This window comes from Amia ocellicauda, chromosome 14 (genome assembly GCF_036373705.1).
Source record: "Amia ocellicauda isolate fAmiCal2 chromosome 14, fAmiCal2.hap1, whole genome shotgun sequence".
Lineage (NCBI taxonomy): Eukaryota > Metazoa > Chordata > Actinopteri > Amiiformes > Amiidae > Amia > Amia ocellicauda.
Window position 1 is genome coordinate 21,130,211 of NC_089863.1, and position 25,245 is coordinate 21,155,455.

General features: G+C 43.3%; 2 protein-coding genes and 3 non-coding genes across 5 annotated transcripts; 1 reads left to right on the top strand and 4 right to left on the bottom strand.

The window, feature by feature from the left end:
• Positions 1-554: 554 nt before the first annotated feature.
• On the bottom strand, positions 555-626 carry trnaa-ugc (transfer RNA alanine (anticodon UGC)). Its single transcript has one exon. It is a non-coding gene; the product is annotated as a tRNA-Ala (tRNA).
• A 1,371-nt stretch (positions 627-1,997) lies between these two features.
• Positions 1,998-2,068, top strand: trnag-ccc (transfer RNA glycine (anticodon CCC)). The gene has a single exon. It is a non-coding gene; the product is annotated as a tRNA-Gly (tRNA).
• A 3,396-nt stretch (positions 2,069-5,464) lies between these two features.
• On the bottom strand, positions 5,465-6,941 carry LOC136767915 (zona pellucida sperm-binding protein 3). The gene is made up of 6 exons (XM_066721994.1): positions 6,743-6,941; positions 6,548-6,662; positions 6,297-6,394; positions 6,136-6,209; positions 5,602-5,984; positions 5,465-5,524 (listed from the first exon to the last, which is right to left on the bottom strand). The coding sequence occupies exons 1-5, from the start codon at positions 6,865-6,867 to the stop codon at positions 5,617-5,619; spliced, it is 780 nt and encodes a 259-aa protein (XP_066578091.1). The 5' UTR covers positions 6,868-6,941; the 3' UTR covers positions 5,465-5,524; positions 5,602-5,616.
• A 9,839-nt stretch (positions 6,942-16,780) lies between these two features.
• Positions 16,781-16,852, bottom strand: trnaa-cgc (transfer RNA alanine (anticodon CGC)). Its single transcript has one exon. It is a non-coding gene; the product is annotated as a tRNA-Ala (tRNA).
• Positions 16,853-19,022: 2,170 nt separating this feature from the next.
• Positions 19,023-21,676, bottom strand: LOC136767829 (zona pellucida sperm-binding protein 3). Its single transcript, XM_066721860.1, has 9 exons — positions 21,096-21,676; positions 20,834-20,949; positions 20,460-20,593; positions 20,206-20,380; positions 20,011-20,125; positions 19,760-19,857; positions 19,599-19,672; positions 19,158-19,447; positions 19,023-19,080 (listed from the first exon to the last, which is right to left on the bottom strand). The coding sequence occupies exons 1-8, from the start codon at positions 21,555-21,557 to the stop codon at positions 19,173-19,175; spliced, it is 1,449 nt and encodes a 482-aa protein (XP_066577957.1). The 5' UTR covers positions 21,558-21,676; the 3' UTR covers positions 19,023-19,080; positions 19,158-19,172.
• Positions 21,677-25,245: the final 3,569 nt, after the last annotated feature.

Below are 25,245 nucleotides of genomic sequence, written 5' to 3' on the forward strand. Positions count from 1 at the left end.
ACACACAGCCTTCTGATCTGGAGTCAGACACGCTACCCTTGCCACACGAGGTCTCTGGCCTAAGGGCGGTTGATGAAACGCTCGGGTGAATACTAGTGAAAGTATTCTTCTTCTTCTTCGTCTTCTTCTTCTTGTGCAACTGACACAGCATGCTCTCTATCTTGCTTTGATTGCACATGTAATTTCATCATGAATTTAGGTCCGTTCCTAGCTGATGGATTGATTATGGAGAGAGGGAGGGTCAACATATAAGTCGGTGTCCTGTGGGGGACAATGCTTTGCTAAGGAGTCTGCATTTGGTAGACTTTCGAGGTGCACAATTCAGTGGGAGAAAACGCATCGTTGGGTGCTTGGTTAACACTTCTTTTTTAGTAGCATAGTAGCTCCACTTCTCACAATAAATGCATACACACAGTGTTTCTCGGACGAATGCTGGGAGAGAGTGCCGAAAAGGTTCACGCTAGTGTGACCGATGAATCACGGGATCCTGATTTCTTCGGTATTTGCTATGTGCATCCAATGACATAGTACACGGACTCCATTAAAAGACAGCCTGGAGATACTGAGGATTGAACTCAGGACCTCATACATGCAAAGCATGCGCTCTACCACTGAGCTACATCCCCACTGCCAGCCTACTTCTCTCACACTTTGAATCTCTGTCAACAACAGACTAACAAGCCAAAAGAGAAAGAAAAGAGCAGTGTTTGGTCATTACTCACAGAAAATAATATATTACATTGTACTCTTTACTCATATAAACAGTAACTTAATACTTATTACTCCCTGGGCAAAGTAAGTAGTTACTTTACTATTAGATTACTTTGCATTTCACCCCAAACGTTGCGGGACCTCACTAAACAATTACAAAGTTACACCCACACATGCGGTCGAATAAAGACAGAAACATACTGTTATCTCTTGTTGTTCTAATAAAGCGCCACACGAAAACCAGGCCAGTGTCGGAAGTCCACGCCCTGTTGTGGGAGGAGCGGAGCAATTGTGGGTTTGGTTTGTGTCTCGTTTTAAGCAACTCTACGAGCGATAGAGCCTGGTGTGGAAAGGACTTTTGTTGCTATTTTATTCTGTATGCTTTAGATGATTGGAGACAGCGTAATAAATACGTTTCTCTTAAGAGATATTAGGAATAGCTTAACGTCTATAGGCAAACATTATATTCAGACAAGCATTACACTACCGTAAGAGAACGTTTCCATGTGCAACACTAAAATAAATATTTGCTATTTTATTATTATTGTTGTTGTTATTGTAATCATCATTAGTAGATTAGTATTTTAAATGGCTCAACTTGACTCCCTTAACTTATTACTCTTACTACAGATTTGTAACTGCAAACAACAATTTTTGTAATATTTGTAATATACACCGTAGGCGTCCTTAACCAGGGCAAGTTGCAGTTGATACAAAATACACACATTTCACAATGAATCGTACACTAACAGCAGCTACAATAGAGCAGGTTATATCTGAACTAAAGTGTGCACGTTGCACTCGTGGTGTTTATGGACTTATGGACGCATTTATGAAACCAGTCCTTAATGTTTTAGAGGGAAACCCAGATCTGCTGTATTTATGTATTCATTCATTGAACTTGTAAATGGGCTCACGGTAACGAAATCGTGTTCGCCTTCATACTGATTGTCTCTGCAGGGCTGTTATACAACAGACCAGCAAACCATCCACAAAAACAACAGCCTGCAACACCGCCTAGTTGTTCATAAAATATTAATAATATCGGCTGCTACCAATCCCATTACTATCCTTCAGTTTTGAATATTCGGATGCACTATCATGAAGATATATTTTCCACAAATGCCAACCATGCCCCTGTGATGTAGTGATTGGCTAGGTACGTATTAAGCAGATCGACAACAGACTAATAAGGATAATCATTAAGACATCATCTTGCCCCATGGGACGTTTTCTAGACGTCTTGTGAATTTGCTTCAAGGACACAAGCCAGAGCTTCCCCAGCAGCGCCAGTGGTGTAGTGGTATCATACAAGATTCCCATTCTTGTGACTCGGGTTTGATTCCCGGCTGGCGCATCTAACACAGCCCACTTTCTTTCTTGCTTTGATTGTAATTGTCATCTAATTTTTTTTTCATTACAGAATGCAGCGGCTAGACTTTTTTTTTATCAATTGACTGGATCATTTCTTTCTTTTGAGGTTATTCAATTTCAAAAACACAAAGACAATGCTTTCTGGGAGTTATATTTCAGAAATAAATCGAGGCACATTGGTGACAAACGCAAGCCCTGATCTGCACAATAGGTAGTAAAATTCTGCTGCAGCAGAGAAGGGGTAGTAATCCATCTCTTGTTATTTCACAGGAGTTCATATGTGCCTGTTTCAAGATCAAGAGCGGACGGGACAATTCCTGTAACTATTCACGAGTGGGAGCTACCTTTCCTTTTGAATTCTACCACACTGATCTGCACACCTGTGCAATATAAGGGTTGTTTGTGCTTTCTGATGAAATTCCTCTGGAGGCTTGGCTTTGCATCCCACTTCTGACAAGGGATCTTTTACCACCCAGGAACACACACTTACCTGTTGTGGCAACAAGGACAACAGGATTTGAGGACTGTGCTGAAAACAACACTACACAAAGAAATCAATGTTGAAAGAATTTCCCACCCCGACATTTTTGGCACAAATCTGGAACAAACTCCCCAGTGATGTGGATGAAGCTGAAAATGTGGGAACATTCAAAACCACACTGGATAGGATCCTTGGATCACTTTGTTATTAAATGGACACCAAAACAGGCACGATGGGGCAAAGCTATAGATTTATTTCGGGGGTCTCCTCGATCAGGTTAAATATTTATTTCAAAGTGAACAGTGTAGATACATCCAAAATATGGGCTTTGCAAACTAAGCATTCAGTCAAAATTATTTCTCCAAACATTGAGATTTAGCATTTCATTATATAGAAATGTGGGTAAAAAAAATACACGGAGGCTGTGAAAAAGGACACTCTGAAGCAAAAGGACTCAGGGGTTACAGTTGGCACCCTATAGATTTGCGCTTGCCTGATGCATTTCTCTCACTTGACACAGCAGGGTTTAGATTTCATTTAATCCAATTCATCCCCCTTGTCTATTAAGGGTCAAACTAGAGATAGCATTAAATGTTTGGACACCATTTTGACAGCCACTCTCTGCAGAGTGAATCATGTGAATGAATCCAGGGCAGGTAAAGAATGCTAACCGCCACCAGGAAAGCAGCTACAAACAAATACTGACAGCAATCGGCCTTCCTTTCTTTCTAAGCTGTCTGGGTGATATTGTCCCTCTTAAAGTACTGGCTGGGGTTGTGGGCTGCAGGATTATTTTGATCTTCAGAGTGGTTGGCAATAGGCGGACTTCAATTAGTCAAGCATCATGGTTTGTAGACCCTCCATCAGTTGGAATACCAGAACAGGTGTGTAGCGTTATGTTGGGTGTATTTGGATAAGAGCATTTGGGCTCTGAGCTGAAGCACTGATCTAAAGAAGACCTCTCCCCCCCCAAAGTTATCAGATTTCCTTAGCTCATCAGCTTGGAACTGGTTTGCATCAAAGTGACAGTTTTGGGGAGGATGGCACCGAGAATGGGCCGAATGGTTTAGAGTCCTGCTGTGAAATGTCTGGAGAAAGGGGCCTGTAGGTGATAAAAACTCTTTGAAGTGGATGAGAGTCGAAATCCCGACATAGAGCTACGAACCCAGGCCAACCGGCATTTCCAAAAGATGGCATGGATTGACATCAGTCATAAATCAAGCCCCCCTCCAATAGGACACTGGGGGCTGAAACTGAAATCCAATCTCAAGAACTCAGGGACCAACCACCTATTGATCTGACAGACTATAAGGAACAGCTGACATTCTTTCTCTCTCTCTCTCTCTCACCTGAACCAGTAACTCGCTGCCACAGCTCAACCTGTAGCTCTGTTGCCAGAACCGGAACCAGAAACCAACCAAGTCTTTGCCGGCAACAGAAGAGTTAAACTGGGAGAAGGAGATTGAGCCGTACGAAGAATTCTTTAAAGGACTTTATTAAATAAAGAACTTTACAGACTGCGCTGCCCGCCTGTGCCCACCTGATCAGTGGAGTTTTACAGCTGGACAATTGACTAAGTCGACTGTATACGAAAGTGTCAGTCATTTAAATAGCTATTTGAGTCTTAAGAAACTTGACCCTTGGAACAAGCAGGGCCCTGCTTTCCTCAAAGATTTTGTCTTCAAATAAGTATGGTGAGAGACCCTGCTTGCCAAGAAGATTTTGTGCACAACCTTGGAGCCTTCAAACCAGTGGAAAATCTTTTTGGAAACGACTCTACTTTCGCGAAACCCCAACTTCCAGTTGCATTGACTGAGTGGAAGTTCTTGGACAAAGCCGAACCGGACTGCCTTTGTTCCAAAACACACGGACCTCGTGACATGTACTGTTATCTGAGCCTGAAGCCAGAGAGGCCTCTCTGCGACGAAGTTCAGATAAGTTTAACAGTTTGGCGTTCATGATTCATGACATTTGAGAAATCAATTAGAAATGTTATTCTGTGATTCATAACTCTAGAATGTGTAATATCATTTAGTTTTCTTAAATATAAATGTGTGTTGCATTAAACGGTTTTGTTGATAATTTTAGAAATAAAATCTGTCAACACCGAGAAATATCTTCTCATTCCTGTTTAACCGTTTAGTCTGAAATTGACACAAGTTAATAGACCTTAGATTATTGGTGGCCCTGCCTATCCTTAATCATTGAATAATAATCAGTTAAGGGAAATTGTGGTAACAAGTAATGATAGGATCTTTCTCGGCACCTAAACGTAAATGAGACATATATATATATATATATATAATGAGAAGTTACCGGACATAACTTCTAACCTGCGTAGTTATTTAATGTCTGACTAATAATACTAACGAGAGACTCACCTTCGTCTTACTAACCGGTATTGTAGTCAATGTGTTTATAACCTTTTTTGTTTAACGATTTGTGTGTTATCATATGCGATGCCATGGTCTTTGGTTTGGTCACGGAAACGATTTGTCTTTGATTTGTTGATCTAGAGTTGAATTTTAATTAGTTTTTCCCTTTTGTATAATTAGTGTAGTGCTACATTTAGTCTTTGTTTTGAATAAATTTGACAATTTATATCTTTGGAATTGGTGTCTGCATCCAAGTATTACAGAAATTGAGTTCTACAAGATTCCAGGATTCGTGATAAGTGAATTTATAGTATCACCTTCTTTCATTGAAATTTATAAGTGTACCTTACACTACAGGCATCAAGTGATGCAGGTGGAACCATGATGCATGCAGTCTACAATAAGCTGGATTCAGCCCATGTCATCATAGGCCACTGCACCCCTTTGACGGGGCCCTCAGAATAGGGACCTCATGTCAGAAGTACTGGTAGCAGTGGATTGGAATAAAGAGAGGAGACCCAGATGCATTTTGAAGGTTTATTGGTTCCATTGCAACAAGCAGACACTGGAATTCCTCCGGGACCTGGGGAGAGAAGGAGCAGATGAGCACTGCAGCCTGGGCAACAGAGCAGTGGAGCACTAGGAGAGGAAGACCCTTACCTGCCAGCCATCCCATTACACTGGGAATCGTTCATCCTCATCCTCATCCTCCTCCTCTGTCTCCTCCCTATGGAACTCCTCTCGCTCATCATCCTCATCCTCCTCCTGAAAGCTCGCCCAAGACTCCCCCTCACCTTTAAACAGTTCAGCTGCATAGTCTTCCGATGCCACGGGTCCCTCTTCAGAGACATCCCAGGAATGCACCTCTACCGCTGCAGATTCCTCTGGGTGAGAGTCCACTTGCCTAGCTTCTCCTTCAGCATGCGGTTCCAGGATGGGGCTCCCTTCTTCCCCTGATCTATGGGCTCCTTCCGCCGAGTCCATTTTAGCACCAGGATGCTCCAAGGGCAGCAGGTGACTGGTCACTAGGCCACTCCTCTGAGCTGGTGTCAATACAGACAAGGAAAGAGGATTGAGGAGTTACGGATGGTACGTGTTCTTAGTCTATAGGACACGTGGGTATAGAGGGACTGCAAGTCGACGCACTTGCAAGTCAAAGAACGGAGCCAAGATTCATAGCACCAGTATACCCACCTTCTGCCCGGTCCCCAGAACACCTGGAGTCACAGCACACACACACAGCATGGTTCCCATACAGCTCCTCCCACCTGTTCACAAGAGAGGAGAGGGTCACGGGCCTGTTTTTCCCCCCCTCACAGGCTGCCCAGAGCAGCAGGCTGCTGCAATAGAGGTACCTTTGAGCTTTTCGGTTGTAGGTGCAGGATTTGGCGCCTGGAGTCACATGTTCTGCCACAGTCATGGTGCAGTGCATGTACAGCTCAGTCATCCCATGCTGTAGGGGAGCAGACAACATACAGGGATTGGCTTCAAATCACTATAAAAAGGTTCTCCCACATCCTCGGGAAAAGGCTTCCCATCGATCTTGGCTCAGCAATGGTGGAAAAGTGACACAGTGGGCTCCATCATAGCAGCATGCATTGGATACCTCGGACAGGGTCTTCTGAAACAGGAAGGCGTCGATGGTGAAGCGGAGAACGTCCTTCCTCGTGTACGGCACGAACCTGGACTGGCACCCATCAGCCTTGCTGTCTACCAGGCACCTGTGGGCAAGCAGAGACGTTGGCATCTTGACCAGAAGACGGGGTGAAAGCTAGTTAAGCCACCGAGAATAAGGCCTTACCCAAAGTTGTCAATCACGGTGAACCTGGGCTTGGAGTGCCGATCTGGAGAGGCCGTGGCATAGCAGGACTGGATGAACAGCCGCTGCCCTTCAGTGGCAAAGTAGCCTGTGGCCTGGAAGTACATGGGCTGACCCAGGTAGTAGATGTTCTTTGGGGAGAGTCTGATCCACTGCTCTGTGGAAGCAGGGCAGGGTTATACATCCATGCACACACACCCCTCCACAAGCAGCCAGCAAAGTTACAGATACCGTACCATTGGTGGTGACCAGGATGTAGCCATGTCTGTTCTTCAGCTCTCTGAAAAAGGCAGATTTGTCCATGCCTGGAAGGGTGCTGCCATGCTGGGGGAATGTGGGCTGGTAGCCAATCTTATAGGAATAGTGGAACCTGCAAAGGCAGTACAGCAGAGCAGATCAGGAAGGAGGCAGCCAGTTGCCTCCAATTACTGCTCTACACCTCAGATGAAGCCTCATAGGCACTAGTTCTTAGTGCAAGTTGTGGACATCAGCTGGACTGAGGGAGATCACAGAACACACAGCATGGTTTTGTGCACCAGGTCTGGTGCAGTTGGGATCCAGGTTAGAAGAGGGTCAAATGCTATGTAGAGTTCTGGAAGCAAATCCATACCGGTTGTAGACAAGCTGGATGGGCACAGTGAAGGACACGCCCCGGATTACTGGGTGTGAAGAAGTTGGCGGGGAGTAGCGCAGAGTGTTGGAGTACACCAGTCGGCCATTAATGATCTACAGGATTAAGTTGGACACCATGGAAGAGGGAGGAGCCATTATGAAGATACAGGAACCAGCATCACAGCTATCACTACTTCCCAGAAAACACATAGCATGGAACAGTGCAAGCTGCGAATCCACACGGCTACTTACCGATCGATTGTTCCCACACTCGTTCAGCCCGTAGATGAAGTAGTAGTAGTGCTCAGTGGTCTTACTGACGGCACAGCTCCCCAGCATGAGCTCCGAAGGCCTGCACCTGAAACCGTTGATGTTCTTATGCACTGCCACGTACATCTTACTGTAGTCTCCCCACACTGCAACGCCTCGGTTCTGGACCTTCTTGGGATGCACGCCTTTCCGTAGGTTGTCACCGGGGAACAGGATGCGCCTCAGGTCATCCGGCATGGGCTCGCTGCCAGTGGCCGGCCGGAGTTTCTTTGGTTCTACCAGAGGAGCCGACGCCTGGATGAACATGGGGAGAATGCGGTAGTGCTTGGACAGCGTATCGATGTCGGAGGATTCCTTTGAAGTCTCATTGTCACGGCCGGCAAAGATCGGTGTAGGGAATAATACTCCTACACAGAGGCAGAGAGCAATGCAGAACAGCTTCATTGCACACAGAACAAGCACGTGACAAAGCCACTGGAAAGAGAGGATTAAACAACAGATCTGCAATGCCTCTGCAATAACCACTAAATCCCCGTTCACTCACAGACACACTAGCCCAGAAAGTGATAATCACTAGGGCACGGCTCCTGCTCTATATAGGGCTAGACGTAAATAACAAACAGCTGCTATTGTGATCTCTCAATTAACACATCCAGCTGAATCATCCCTATTGGTATCTGCTGTTTGTATGTTGTGTGTAATGCCTGGTTACATTTATTAATGTTGTGTGTAATTCCTGGTTACATTTATTAATGTGTTTGTTATATCCAGTGAATTAGAGGGCTAGGTCTGTCATTTTTGTATTATGTTGTTCACATAAGTTGAAGCGCCTATAGCTTTCAAATTGCAGTTTAAATTCATTGTTTCACAAATTCCACCTAATCAAGCCATTGTTAAAGCTAAGGGCAGCTGCATTGTCTGGAATTCATTTGGAAAAGGCGTTAATTGCTGGAACCCTCTTGATTTACTTAACGTGGATGAAATGCCCCTTGTGAGCATCGCTTGCTCAACGAGCTTGTCAGGGCGTTTGTGTTGTCAGAGGACGATATGTTTACTGCAATACGTGCTACAGAAGTAAAGGAAGTCTGTTTCATGAGCAATTAATCTGTATTGTCAGCTCCTCCTTAATCATTATTATTATTGGTAGTATCATAAACCTTTGACAAAACTATGCTGTGCTATTGCTGATGACTTTATAAATGAAATAAGCTTAGCTGTTCACTACGTTTCCCAATGCATGTTAATGTCAGTCTGCTTATCATTGCCACAGGATCCCACACGATCATTTGTATTCCATCATCCGAAAAGTTGTCCGTCAAGGACAGGGAACATTAGATCCGTTCAAACCTCACAAAGTACACAACCTTTGCAGTTTCTTGCACTGTTGTGCGTTTCTTTAGCTACACAAATTATATAATAATAACTAGCCAATCAATTGTATTCATAATGCACTTTTCTCATATCAAATAGCGCTACAAGTCAAACAGTCAGAACATACAAAATCAAACAGGCAACACAACAGTAGCAACGCAAGAGTATTTAATACAATTTGCAAACTAAGAGTAAGAGAGATCCTTAAAAGCTTTTGTATAAAGGTGAGTTTTAAGAAATGTCTTACAGGTATGGCGTGTAGGGGCGCTTCTTAAAGCATTGCACAGCCGTGGAGTTGCTACAGTAGTTTGCAACGGGGTTCCTGGAGCTTTTACATACTTTTTAAAGAAATGTAAATAAATACAACCCTAATCGCACACAAACTACATGTCACCATAAAGGCACAAAAGCAGAATGATACTGTTTATTTGAAAGTGCAAATCTTTGTAAAGAATGTAAGTCACATCTTCATTGTTTATCTGTGCTGAACCAGACTTGACTACATCGACAATGTTACCTAGTATGTGCTGAAACCTGCCAGTTGCAAAATATCTCAACGGTGAACGCAGGTCCAAAAGTTTTGGTAAGGTATGACTGCGCTTCGATGTAGGTCCTCAAACAGGATCAACTGTGTCTGTGAGGTTAAGTATGTTTCATGCTGCTAATCTATACAGCAATCATACGTCTTCCTCCCAAGAAACCTCTAAAGGCTTTTGCCTGTCTTTAAATAGCTGCGGTGTGCGTGTTGGATGCCGGCGAACTAGATGAAGTCTACAGACTTCCTGAATGTTAAAAAGTCGGATAAAGCTCTGATCCTGCTCAAAAGCACGATCATTTTTGAGCTCAGATCTGAGCTCAGATTGAGTCCTGATCCGTTTAGTACAACACAATTGAGATCAAGATCAAGATCGGATCCCGTTAGTACAACCCACCCCTAGAGCATTTGCTTATCTGGCTCCTGTTCCCTTTCAGGTGATGCTTCCCACAGCACATACAGGGTGAAATGTGAAGGCACTGAAACCTGGAAAGCTGCTCCAGCGCATGGAGAAGCTTGGTGTGCAGTCTTGAACAGGAAAGTGGAAATAACGCAGGGCTTTGCAAACTTGAATTGATTGCAATATAGGAGTGGCTGTGACGGTAACAGGTGGATGTGTGTGTAAAGAGCAGAGTGGCACAGTACAAGCCAGCTGGGCTTATAACCCAGAAGGAGATGCATTGAAACACTTCTGTTTTTTGATCCTTTTCGAAAAAGATCTGGAAAGCTGCTAATGGACAATTTCATTCCGCACTCATGAACAGGAAAGTGGAGATTCCCAAAATAGGCCTTCCCAAATGTTTGACTGATTGTAATATGGACAACAAATTGCCTGCCACTTTGCCATGCTGGAATCAAGTTCGACTGGAATCACATATTGTGTGGCCCTTATACATACGTGTTTGTGGTATAGTGGTTAGCATAGCTGCCTTCTGATCAGTTGATCTAGGTTTGATTCCCAGCCAATGCAAAAGACACTTGCTTCTCTGTCCATTCTTAGCTGGCACTTGCTTTGGGAGAGAAGGAGGGTACGTTGGAACCTTTGGAGACGGTAATTGAATACTCTTATGAGGACTGGTTGAAGGTGATGGCCTGGAGAGATCTGGGTCTTGTGGATAAGACTCTAGAAGGCTTGCAAGAGGGTCCAAGAGAATGTGAAATGGGCTCTCCAACTAAGGGTTTTATGAATGGGAAAGCTTGCAGATTTACGGTAGAGTGGTGAAGAGTCTATCGATAACTACCGATCGCAAGGTTTTGTTTAGCAGTACCCTGATTACAAACCCTATTGAAGGGTTTGTGGAGGAGCCAGAAAAACAGGTTACCGATATCATGTTTGACGACTTGGACTGGCCGTTCTTGAAAAAGATCATAACCTGTATAAATAACGGTTTTGACATCTTGACCAAATGTTCGCAACTGGATTCTGTTAGAAGGAGAATATGCTGGATTATGGATTATATATCCCCCTTGAAGGACGACGACGATGATAAAACAGATGACCTGTGGGGGTTTGGAGGGGGTCTGGCGGCTCAGGGGCTACTCTCTTCTTAGAGGGCTGTCTGTTGTGACGTAGTGAAGAGATGGGATAAAAGGCACAACACTTCATTCATGGTTTAAAATTAAAGAGAATATCTTACCTGAAAGCTGTGGACGTCGACAGGCTCTACAGACCTCTTCAAACCCGGGATCTCCCCTGGTTCTATTCCCCAGATTTTCTATACACTCCGGAACCCTCTGACTGCGGGTCCCTCAGGACGAAACAGCATGCTGTGCGATGGATGTCCAAATGAGTCTCGGTGAGCCCCAGCCTCTGGAGCTCATGGAGGGCCTCGATTTTGCTGAACTGTCTACCGGCTGTGCGTCTCAGGAGGGGGTCGGTCCAATGGATGTAGAAACACCCCACAAACCACCAGGCGACCCAATGAGCATCGAACTGTCCCGGGGGCGTGATGAAGACGTTGGATTTATGCCCGGGGTACGTGACCAAGTAAGCAGAGTGGTTAAAAGCACCCATGTGTATATTCTGAGTTCCGAGCTTGTTTGAACCAGACCGCTACTATTTCCAGTTCTATTTTGACGTGTTTTACAGAAGACTGAACAAACTGTGGCTGAAACCTGCGCTAATCAAGGCGCTGTCTTACTCCCACCTACATGTCACCCCGGTGCAAGTCCAGAAAATCATAGATGAGATTTGCTGGAGCTGAAAAAGGAGCCGTTTATAATAGAGAAACTTGGGCAGCTGCTCAATGACCTGGATGAGCCGAGTAGAAAAACCGCTGGCAAGCTAAAAGCTTATTTCTTCCGTAAAGAAGTTAAAGCTGGGGACAGCGACGAAGAATTCGACATCTATGCCACTGATTCAGCCTCTGACCTGAACTAAGGGACTTTGAATATGGGGAATGTTCTGGACTGCTTCTGCAACTGGTTCTGTCATCAACACTCTACAGCTAACCTGAGAGCTCTATTACACCATGTGCTTGACAAAAAAGTAGCCAACGCGAGCCTTTTCTCTACAGATTTAACCATCGATGAGGACCAGCTTTCAAACCTGGAAAAGTTAATGGCGGCTGTAACAAAGACCGGGGGGTACGAACACTGGGATGAAACGCTCAAGGGGGCCAAGAATTATATTAGGCCATTTCATCAACATCTGTATGACCTTTTACTGAGCATGTTTAATACACCTCTGTTTACTTTTAAAATAGGCCATATTGTTGTTTTATTTACATATGTAACTGAGGTGTGTGCCTACAAGATAAAGAAACAGGTATTTGTTGATATAGATCAAGTAACCAATCATCTGATTTATTTTTGTCTGGACCGTAGAAAAAATTGTTGTGTATGTTATACTTTTCTCAAATGTCTAAAAGGGGGTATCTGCTCTCCTGAAGTTGAATAAAAAACCTTGTATGAAAACTTTGCGCATAGTGTGGGTCTGTGTTGTTATTTGACAGAATGACTCGGCAAGCTCCCCAAATGCAGGAATTATACTACAACCCAGCAAAGATTGGGGGTTTGGCGGGTAAGAAGGGTTTTCAAAGAGGACTCACGGAGGCAGGAGTGAAGGCTAATGATGTGGTTGTTTCAGAATGGTTACGGGAACAAGACGCCTATACCTTACATAAACCTCTCAGGATTAACTTTAAAAGAAACCGCGTATATGCAACTGACAACTGACAATGGCAAATGGATCTAGTCGATATGTCAAATTTATCAAAACATAACAATGGTCACAAATTTATGTTGATGTGTATCGACGTGTTATCGAAACATGCCTGGGCTCGCATTCTACATAATAAAACAGGTCGGGCGGTGACAAGGGCCTTTGAGGATATATTGTCCCAGGGTCGATGTCCTAAAAAACTGCAGACTGATGAAGGAAAAGAGTTTCTCAACAGAGAATTTCAGAATCTACTGAAGAGACACAAAATACATAATTTCACCACCGGTAATGAGCTTAAGGCATCGGTGGTGGAGAGGTTTAACCGCACCATAAAGACCAAAATGTGGAAATATTTTACAGCGGTCAACACGTTCAAGTATTTTGATAAAGTTCAGGATTTTATCGAGGCTTACAACCAAGGGTATCACACCAGTATTAAAATGAAGCCTATAGATGTTGATCAAAGTAATTCTTTTAAGGTCTATAAAAATGTATACGGACCATTTATTAAGAAGGGAAAAACTACTTATAAGTTCAACATCGGTGATGTGGTTCGCGTTTCAAAGCTACGGAGTACTTTTGCCAATGGTTATGAACAAACATTTTCTGACGAATATTTTACAGTTACAGATAAGATAAGTAAATAAGTTGTTTCTTAAATGCTTCTTTAAAAACTGTAATATTATTAATAAAACACATTTATATACACACACACACACACAGCAACATTTCATTTTTAAACGAACCTTCCAAGTGTAAACGCTTCCTGATCCCGGGACTTCCTGTTTCACAAGCGTTTTCACGATCTGTTTAAATATTAAATACAATGAACACAATCAATCCTTTTCCAACAACCACTTTAAAACCGAAGTATAATAGCGGTAGATATGCCAAACATATTACTAAACCCTTTCGGTCGGTTTAACTTCCTAACCAGACGGTACGGCAATCGGTCATTTCTAAACACATTACCCAGAAACAAGCCTAGACGTGTTCGGCCTTCTACAGGTCTTTCCCAGAACCCCCCGCCCTACAGGAAACAGGCTCACATCCCTTAAACATTAACCCTCAACCCTCCGCAGGACAAACAAATACCTTTTAAAAACATTAAAGTTTGAAAGATCTTACTTACCTCCACAGAATAATCGTTTCTTATGTTTTTCGGCTGGTTTAGCTTTTTGCACCGCTGTGAAGGTAAGAGACATGTTTAACCTTTAACCACGCCGCTTTATAAAAAGCTTTAACCTCTTATTTACAGGCTTCAGATATATACTCACAGCTATCAGATACCGGGGCTGACGGCCTTTCAGATTCTTGAAAGGTTACGGTTCTTGAAGGTAAAACGAAACAAGCCCTCGATGTGGAAGGCCTTTCGTTGTCTCGAACCACGTTTCTTAATACTGTTAGAAAGGATAATTTTTTAAAATTAACAAAACTGAACTCAAACATCTTACAGAAATGCGATACAAACAAACGGGGGTTTAGCTCTTACCCAGTCGGCAGACAGTCCGTCTAGGGGCAACCACTTCTCTTGGTCGATCCTCAGAGACATTAACCAAGGGCCTTTCGATAGTTTCTGTGTAATTAAAGAGACCAGCATTAATATATATTAAAACGTTTTCAAAACTCTAATGATCCGCTTCAAAACCACACACCCACACACACGCACACACACACCCATACATAAGAACCCATGAGCGCAAACACAAAAAGCTTACCGGCGTTGTTCCAGATGATCTCCTCGGCGTTGGGAATTAACTCCTGTTGACTGGCTGAAAAATAATTTACAGAGCTTAAAACAGATGCTATAGCCTTATTTACAATACATGTAAATGAAATTAATCTGAAGACTTACATAACAAATCATTTAAATCGAGGTCGCTGATGTTGTTTCCGGCCATTGTTGATCTTTAGTCTTAAATCGAAAGGTCAGTATGAGTCTGCCGAGCTGAAGACCTGACCTTCATACTTATACTGCTGTCCATATGCTTGTAAGGCTTTGTTCTGGTCTGGACTTTGCGTTACAAATTAACATATCAAAACCAACCAATAAAATGGCACTACATCAAATTTCAAATAGAAACCAAGATGGAGCCGATCTCTCTCCTCTCAACTCTAAACTTTTATTAGAACCTTTTTGGCTCTCAAAAAACATTTTTAAATCATATAGACCTATAGTCAACAACCACTAAGAATATGTCACACCTTTATAAGAGCTAAAAAACAACCTGAACCAAGAAAATAACTATAAAGATCTAAAATAACCATCACTCTAATAGTTTTTACAGTGATTTTTTTTTTAAATAGCTCTGCTTTGTTTGGTATTAAACAAGTCACAAACTGCTCAGAACAGCATTTATCACCGCAAAAGAGATATTTGGGTTTATTTTACAAAGCTTATAAATTATATAGGTTAAAAGTATTCTGAATGTTTTGATATCACACGTCATACCTACTGTTGTCTGACCCCCTCCCGCAGTGTGAGCGATTTAGCCTTGAGTGATGTGAGCTATTTAGCATTGAGTGATCAGTTGTTTTTAAACGATGCTTTATCATTAGGTATTGAGACAGCTAAAATACATTAAAAGCACACCATTATCTTAAGTCTAACTCTTACGAGCTTTAAGACCCTAGAATGTATTTAAGTAAAACGAATGAACACATTATGTGAGAGAGCTAATATAAAATAAAATATAACCACAGCTTTTTTTTTTTTTTTTACAAAAACAATTAACCTATACAGACACACACACACACACACGCTTTTTTAATTTAATTTTTAATTAAATTTGTCTTAAACAAACTGAACATCCTCAGATGTTTCCAGAGATTGGTGGGGAGAGACAGAGACAGAGACAGTGTCGATAGCATAAGTACCCTATGCAAAACAGGCATTGTTAGGACCTGGGACCATTACAGACAACAAACCTTGTTGATCTTATAAAATGATTGGGCGAGAGAGACAGACAAAGACAGAGAAAGAGACAGTGTGGATATGATAAACACCCTATTCAAAACTGGCATTGATAAGACCTGGGCCCCATTACAGACAACAGAACTTGTTGATCTTATAACGGTTTAGATTTCCTAAACCATTACATGTATATTTAAAAAAGACCCCCAACCACTAAAGGAGGATCTGACCCATTCACACTCTACAGTTGACCAACAAGAACAACAAGAACAACAGGTTATGGGTGGCCTTGTTGTTCAGGGTTTTATGGGTGTACACTTTCTGACGGATATGACGTAGGAATAATTAAGGAAATAACGCTACCTAAAATCACGCCCCCCAATTATGACGTAGGAATATTAATAAGGTTAGGTCATACGTCATAACACAATAGGCCGCGCCCATAGGACCCTACTATCTACTCACTTTCATGCTACTTCAAACCCTTTTTGCAAAATCAACAAGAGTGTGCTTTTTCACTTTACACTGTCAGCTGTGCAATTACTCATGCAACCTTTGTGTTACTGGTGACTGCTGGTGTACAAAACACTGACCCCGACGTCATTTGAACACACAGCCTTCTGATCTGGAGTCAGACACGCTACCCTTGCCACACGAGGTCTCTGGCCTAAGGCGCTCGGGTGAATACTGGTGAATGTATTCTTCGTCTTCTTCTTCTTCTTCTTCTTCTTCTTGCGCAACCGACACAGCGTGCTCTCTGTCTTGCTTTGATTGCACGTGTAATTTCATCATGAATTTAGGTCCGTTCCTAGCTGATGGATTGATTATGGAGAGAGGGAGGGTCAACATATAAGTCGGTGTCCTGTGGGGGGCAATGCTTTGCTAAGGAGTCTGCATTTGGTAGACTTTCGAGGTGCACAATTCAGTGGGAGAAAACGCATCGTTGGGTGCTTGGTTAACACTTCTTTTTTAGTAGCTTAGTAGCTTCACTTCTCACAATGAATACATACACACGGTGTTTCTCGGACGAATGCTGGGAGAGAGTGCCGAAAAGGCCCACACTAGTGTGACCGATGAATCACGGGATCCTGATTTCTTCGGTATTTGCTATGTGCATCCAATGACATAGTGCACGGACTCCATTAAAAGACAGCCTGGAGATGCTGAGGATTGAACTCAGGACCTCATACATGCGAAGCATACGCTCTACCATTGAGCTACATCCCCACTGCCAGCCTGCTTCTCTCACACTTTGAATCTCTGTCAACAACAAACTAACACGCCAAAAGAGAAAGAAAAGAGCAGTGTTTGGTCATATTACATTGTATTCTTTACTCATATAAACAGTAACAAGATACTTTACTTATTACTCCCTGGGCAAATAAATTAGTTACTTTACTATTAGATTACTTTGCATTTCACCCCAAACGTTCCGGGACCTCACAAAACAATTACAAAGTTACACCCACACATGCGGTCGAATAAAGACAGAAACACACTGTTATCTCTTGTTGTTCTAATAAAGCGCCACAGGAAAACCAGGCCAGTGTCGGAAGTCCACGCCCTGTTGTGGGAGGAGCGGAGCAGCACTAAAATAAATATTTGCTATTTTATTATTATTGTTGTTATTATTGTAATCATCATTAGTAGATTTGTATTTTAAATGGCTCAACTTGACTCCCTTAACTTATTACTCTTACTACAGATTTGTAACTGCAAACGACAATTTCTGTAATATTTTTAAATTACGCCGTAGACGTCCTTAACTAGGGCAAGTTACAGCTGAAATAAAACACACACGTATCACGATGAATCGTACAGTAACAGCAGCTACAATAGAGCAGGTTATAACTGAAATAAAGTGTGCACGTTGCACTCGTGGCGTTTATGAACTTATAGACGCATTTATGAAACCAGTCCTTAATGTTTCAGAGGAAAACCCAGATCTGCTGTATTTATGTATACATTCATTGAACTTGTAAATGGGCACACATTAACGAAATCGTGTTCACCTTCATACTGATTGTCTCTGCAGGGCTGTTATACAACAGACCAGCAAACCATCCACAAAAACAACAGCCTGCAACACAGTTCAGTTGTTCATAAAATATGAATAATATCGGCTGCTACCAATCCGATTACTATCCTTCAGTTTTGACATATTTGACATAAGCTTATTTATTGGTTGGATCACTCTAGATTCACACCTCTGTGCTGCTCTGCTACCATTTTTGGGTCATACATGATGCAGTTCCACCTCAAGCAAAAACAATGAAGGAGATTAATTTTAACCACACTAATTTTATTAACGCACGATTAATGCAGCGCGCATTTTGACCTGTAGCCTAGCCCGTAGTTGGAGAAATGGAGATGCAGCCATAGCGAGCCGTAAGACAGGAAAGGATGCAGCATCAGAGAAAAAAAAAAAAAAAGTCTTCTGAACGGAAAATTCACATACTAAACGATGTCTGAAGTGGTCTGCATTGTTTGTCGATATGAATTATCACCGCCGCACGTCAAGTTTAAAATATCACTTGATGGCAAAGCATACAACTGGTGCAGAGAGCTCTCCTCCACCTCACCAAAGGCAGAGCACACTAGATCATTTGCAGCAGAGATGGAGGGACAACTCCACAAGCAATAGACTCACCACAGCGATAACTAAATGGGTGGCTAAATAACTAAATGTAAACAGGCTTATGTAAGTAAATTGCTCACTGCAAAGAAAGTAGTAATGGGAACCTGGTATTTCTATGTTATTTTGTTCATGTGTCTAATAGGCATGAACAAGTTATTTGAAAAACATCTATGACCTTTGAAACAGGTCTAGTCTTCATGCTCTATGTGGAGTATGGTTTCACTAATAACAGATTTGCATAAAGCATCCATATTTGTCCATGCCCATGTTGATTAGAGTATTAAAAACTCAAAGTATTAATTTAAGGTACATTTAGAACAGATAAAAATATGCAATTAATCATGCGTTAACTCATGACAATCATACGATCAAAATGTTTTAATCGATTGACAGCCCTAATATTAGGATACTGGTGTGAAAGAACTGGCTGGGGTTGTGGACTGCCCAATTGTCTTAGCATCAGAGAGGTTGGGTATAGGTGGACTCCAATTAGTCAGGCATTACGGTTTGTAGAAAAAGGTCCCCATAACCTCCATCAGTTGGAATACCAGCAACTGCAGCAAGTCTGAAATATCAGAACAGGTGTCAAGAGATGCAGGTGGAACCCTGGGCTGCATACAGTCTACAATAAGCTGGACTCAGCCCATGTCACCATAGGCCACTGCACACCTTTGACAGGGCCTCAGAATACGGACCTCATGTCAGTGTTGGCCAGAAGTACTGGTAGCTGTGGATTGGAATAAAGAGAGGAGACCCAGATGCATTTTGACTGTTTATTGGTTCCATTGCCACAAGCAGACACTAATTCCTCTCGGACCTGGGGAGAGAAGGAGCAGATGAGCACTGTAGCCTGGGAAACAAAGCAGTGGAACACTAGGAGAGGAAGACCCTTACCTGCCAGCCATCCTGTTACACTGGGAATCGTTCATCCTCCTCCTCCGTCTCCTCCATATGGAAGTCATCCGATGCCACGGGTCCCTCTTCAGAGACATCCCAGGAATGCACCTCTACCGCTGCAGATTCCTCTGGGTGAGAGTCCACTTGCCTAGCTTCTCCTTCAGCATGCGGTTCCAGGATGGGGCTCCCTTCTTCCCCATATCTATGGGATCCTTCCACAGAGTTCATTTTAGCACCAGGATGCTCCAAGGGCAGCAGGTGACTGGTCACTAGGCCACTCCTCTGAGCTGGTGTCAATACAGACAAGGAAAGAGGATTGAGGAGTTACGGATGGTGCGTGTTCTTAGTCTATAGGACACGTGGGTATAGAGGGACTGCAAGTCGACGCACTTGCAAGTCAAAGAACGGAGCCAAGATTCATAGCACCAGTATACCCACCTTCTGCCCGGTCCCCGGAACACCTGGAGTCACAGCACGCACACACAGCATGGTTCCCATACAGCTCCTCCCACCTGTTCACAAGAGAGGAGAGGGTCACGGGCCTGTTTTTCCCCCCCTCACAGGCTGCCCAGAGCAGCAGGCTGCTGCAATAGAGGTACCTTTTAGCTTTTCGGTTGTAGGTGCAGGATTTGGCGCCTGGAGTCACATGTTCTGCCACAGTCATGGTGCAGTGCATGTACAGCTCAGTCATCCCATGCTGTAGGGGAGCAGACAACATACAGGGATTGGCTTCAAATCACTATAAAAAGGTTCTCCCACATCCTCGGGAAAAGGCTTCCCATCGATCTTGGCTCAGCAATGGTGGAAAAGTGACACAGTGGGCTCCATCATAGCAGCATGCATTGGATACCTCGGACAGGGTCTTCTGAAACAGGAAGGCGTCGATGGTGAAGCGGAGAACGTCCTTCCTCGTGTACGGCACGAACCTGGACTGGCACCCATCAGCCTTGCTGTCTACCAGGCACCTGTGGGCAAGCAGAGACGCTGGCATCTTGACCAGTTGACGGGGTGAAAGCTAGTTAAGCCACCGAGAATAAGGCCTTACCCAAAGTTGTCAATCACGGTGAACCTGGGCTTGGAGTGCCGATCTGGAGAGGCCGTGGCATAGCAGGACTGGATGAACAGCCGCTGCCCTTCAGTGGCAAAGTAGCCCGTGGCCTGGAAGTACATGGGCTGACCCAGGTAGTAGATGTTCTTTGGGGAGAGTCTGATCCATTGCTCTGTGGAAGCAGGGCAGGGTTATACATCCATGCACACACACCCCTCCACAAGCAGCCAGCAAAGTTACAGATACCGTACCATTGGTGGTGACCAGGATGTAGCCATGTCTGTTCTTCAGCTCTCTGAAGAAGGCAGATTTGTCCATGCCTGGAAGGGTGCTGCCATGCTGGGGGAATGTGGGCTGGTAGCCAATCTTGTAGGAATAGTGGAACCTGCAAAGGCAGTACAGCAGAGCAGATCAGGAAGGAGGCAGCCAGTTGCCTCCAATTACTGCTCTACACCTCAGATGAAGCCTCATAGGCACTAGTTCTTAGTGCAAGTTGTGGACATCAGCTGGACTGAGGGAGATCACAGAACACACAGCATGGTTTTGTGCACCAGGTCTGGTGCAGTTGGGATCCAGGTTAGAAGAGGGTCAAATGCTATGTAGAGTTCTGGAAGCAAATCCATACCGGTTGTAGACAAGCTGGATGGGCACAGTGAAGGACACGCCCCGGATTACTGGGTGTGAAGAAGTTGGCGGGGAGTAGCGCAGAGTGTTGGAGTACGCCAGTCGGCCATTAATGATCTACAGGATTAAGTTGAACACCATGGAAGAGGGAGGAGCCATTATGAAGATACAGGAACCAGCATCACAGCTATCCAGTTATCATTACTTCCCAGAAAACACGTAGCATGAAACAGTGCAAGCTGCGAATCCACACGGCTACTTACCGATCGATTGTTCCCACACTCGTTCAGCCCGTAGATGAAGTAGTAGTAGTGCTCAGTGGTCTTACTGACGGCACAGCTCCCCAGCATGAGCTCCGAAGGCCTGCACCTGAAACCGTTGATGTTCTTATGCACTGCCACGTACATCTTACTGTAGTCTCCCCACACTGCAACGCCTCGGTTCTGGACCTTCTTGGGATGCACGCCTTTCCGTAGGTTGTCACCGGGGAACAGGATGCGCCTCAGGTCATCCGGCATGGGCTCGCTGCCAGTGGCCGGCCGGAGTTTCTTTGGGTCTACCAGAGGAGCCGACGCCTGGATGAACATGGGGAGAATGCGGTAGTGCTTGGACAGCGTATTGATGTCGGAGGATTGCTTTGAATTCTCATTGTCACGGCCGGCAAAGATCGGTGTAGGTAATAATACTCCTACACAGAGGCAGAGAGCAATGCAGAACAGCTTCATTGCACACAGAACAAGCACGTGACAAAGCCACTGGAAAGAGAGGATTAAACAACAGATCTGCAATGCCTCTGCAATAACCACTAAACCCCCAGTTCACTCACAGACACACTAGCCCAGAAAGTGATAATCATTAGGGCACGGCTCCTGCTCTATATAGGGCTAGAAGTAAATAACAAACAGCTGCTATTGCGATCTCTCAATTAACACCTCCAGCTGAATCATCCCTAGTGGTATCTGCTGCTTGTATGTTGTGTGTAATGCCTGGATACATTTATTAATGTGTTTGTTATATCCAGTGAATTAGAGGGCTAGGTCTGTCATTTTTGTATTATGTTGTTCACATAAGTTGAAGTGCCTATAGCTTTCATATTGCAGTTTAAATTCATTGTTTCACAAATTCCACCTAATCAAGCCATTGTTAAAGCTAAGGGCAGCTGCATTGTCTGGAATTCATTTGGAAAAGGCGTTAATTGCTGGAACCCTCTTGATTTACTTAACGTGGTTGAAATGCCCCTCGTGAGCATCGCTTGCTCAATGAGCTTGTCAGGGCGTTTGTTTTGTCAGAGGACGATATGTTTACTGCAATACGTGCTACAGAAGTAAAGGAAGTCTGTTTCATGAGCAATTCATCTGTATTGTCAGCTCCTCCTTAATCATTATTATTATTGGTAGTATCATAAACCTTTGACAAAACTATGCTGTGCTATTGCTGATGACTTTATAAATGAAATAAGCTTAGCTGTTCACTACGTTTCCCAATGCATGATAATGTCAGTCTGCTTATCATTGCCACAGGATCCCACACGATCATTTGTATTCCATCATCCGAAAAGTTGTCCGTCAAGGACAGGGCACATTAGATCCGTTCAAACCTCACAAAGTACACAACCTTTGCAGTTTCTTGCACTGTTGTGCGTTTCTTTAGCTACACAAATTATATAATAATAACTAGCCAATCAATTGTATTCATAACGCGCTTTTCTCATATCAAATAGCGCTACAAGTCAAACAGTCAGAACATACAAAATCAAACAGGCAACACAACAGTAGCAATGCAAGAGTATTTAATAAAATTTGCAAACTAAGAGTAAGAGAGATCCTTAAAAGCTTTTGTATAAAGGTGAGTTTTAAGATATGTCTTACAGGTATGGCGTGTAGGGGCGCTTCTCAAAGCGTTGCACAGCTGTGGAGTTGCTACAGTAGTTCGCAACGGGGTTGCTGCAGCTTTAACATACTTTTTTACAGAAATGTAAATAAATACATCCCTAATTGCACACAAACTACACCTCACCATGAAGACACAAAAGAATGTACAGTTCAACATGATACTGTTTATTTGAAAGTGCAAATCTTTGTAAAACTGTAAGTCACATCTTCATTGTTTATCTGTGCTGAACCAGACTTGACTACATCGACAATGTTACCTAGTATTTGCTGAAACCTGCCAGTTGCAAAATATCTCAACGGTGAACGCAGCTCCAAACGTTTTGGTAAGGTATGACTGCGCTTCGATGTAGGTCCTCAAACAGGATCAACTATGTCTGTGAGGTTAAGTATGTTTCATGCTGCTAATCTATACAGCAATCATACGTCTTCCTCCCAAGAAACCTCTAAAGGCTTTTGCCTGTCTTTAAATAGCTGCGGTGTGCGTGTTGGATGCCGGCGAACTAGATGAAGTCTACAGACTTCCTGCATGTTAAAAAGTCGGATAAAGCTCTGATCCTGCTCAAAAGCACGATCATTTTTGAGCTCGGATCTGAGCTCAGATTGAGTCCTGATCCGTTTAGTACAACACAATTGAGATCAAGATCAAGATCGGATCCCGTTAGTACAACCCACCCCTAGAGCATTTGCTTATCTGGCTCATGTTCCCTTTCAGGTGATGCTTCCCACAGCATCATCATTTGAACACACAGCCTTCTGATCTGGAGTCAGACGCGCTACCCTTGCCACACGAGGTCTCTGGCCTAAGGGCGGTTGATGAAACGCTCGGGTGAATACTGGTGAAAGTATTCTTCTTCTTCTTCGTCTTCTTCTTCTTGTACAACTGACACAGCATGCTCTCTATCTTGCTTTGATTGCACATGTAATTTCATCATGAATTTAGGTCCGTTCCTAGCTGATGGATTGATTATGGAGAGAGGGAGGGTCAACATATAAGTCGGTGTCCTGTGGGGGACAATGCTTTGCTAAGGAGTCTGCATTTGGTAGACTTTCGAGGTGCACAATTCAGTGGGAGAAAACGCATCGTTGGGTGCTTGGTTAACACTTCTTTTTTAGTAGCATAGTAGCTCCACTTCTGACAATAAATGCATACACACAGTGTTTCTCGGACGAATGCTGGGAGAGAGTGCCGAAAAGGTTCACGCAAGTGTGACCGATGAATCACGGGATCCTGATTTCTTCGGTATTTGCTATGTGCATCCAATGACATAGTGCACGGACTCCATTAAAAGACAGCCTGGCCAGCCTGCTTTTCTCACACTTTGAATCTCTGTCAACAACAAACTAACAAGCCAAAAGAGAAAGAAAAGAGCAGTGTTTGGTCATTACTCACAGAAAATAATATATTACATTGTACTCTTTACTCATATAAACAGTAACTTAATACTTATTACTCCCTGGGCAAAGTCAGTAGTTACTTTACTATTAGATTACTTTGCATTTCACCCCAAACGTTGCGGGACCTCATTAAACAATTACAAAGTTACACCCACACATGCGGTCGAATGAAGACAGAAACATACTGTTATCTCTTGTTGTTCTAATAAAGCGCCACACAAAAACCAGGCCAGTGTCGGAAGTCCACGCCCTGTTGTGGGAGGAGCGGAGCAATTGTGGGTTTGGTTTGTGTCTCGTTTTAAGCAACTCTACGAGCGATAGAGCCTGGTGTGGAAAGGACTTTTGTTGCTATTTTATTCTGTATGCTTTAGATGATTGGAGACAGCGTAATAAATACGTTTCTCTTAAGAGATATTAGGAATAGCTTAACGTCTATAGACAACATTATATTCAGACAAGCATTACACTACCGTAAGAGAACGTTTCCATGTGCAACACTAAAATAAATATTTGCTATTTTATTATTGTTGTTGTTATTGTAATCATCATTAGTAGATTAGTATTTTAAATGGCTCAACTTGACTCCCTTAACTTATTACTCTTACTACAGATTTGTAACTGCAAACAACAATTTTTGTAATATTTGTAATATACACCGTAGGCGTCCTTAACCAGGGCAAGTTGCAGTTGATACAAAATACACACATTTCACAATGAATCGTACACTAACAGCAGCTACAATAGAGCAGGTTATATCTGAACTAAAGTGTGCACGTTGCACTCGTGGTGTTTATGGACTTATGGACGCATTTATGAAACCAGTCCTTAATGTTTTAGAGGGAAACCCAGATCTGCTGTATTTATGTATTCATTCATTGAACTTGTAAATGGGCACACGTTAACGAAATCGTGTTCGCCTTCATACTGATTGTCTCTGCAGGGCAGTTATACAACAGACCAGCAAACCATCCACAAAAACAACAGCCTGCAACACCGCCTAGTTGTTCATAAAATATTAATAATATCGGCTGCTACCAATCCCATTACTATCCTTCAGTTTTGAATATTCCGATGCACTATCATGAAGATATATTTTCCACAAATGCCAACCATGCCCCTGTGATGT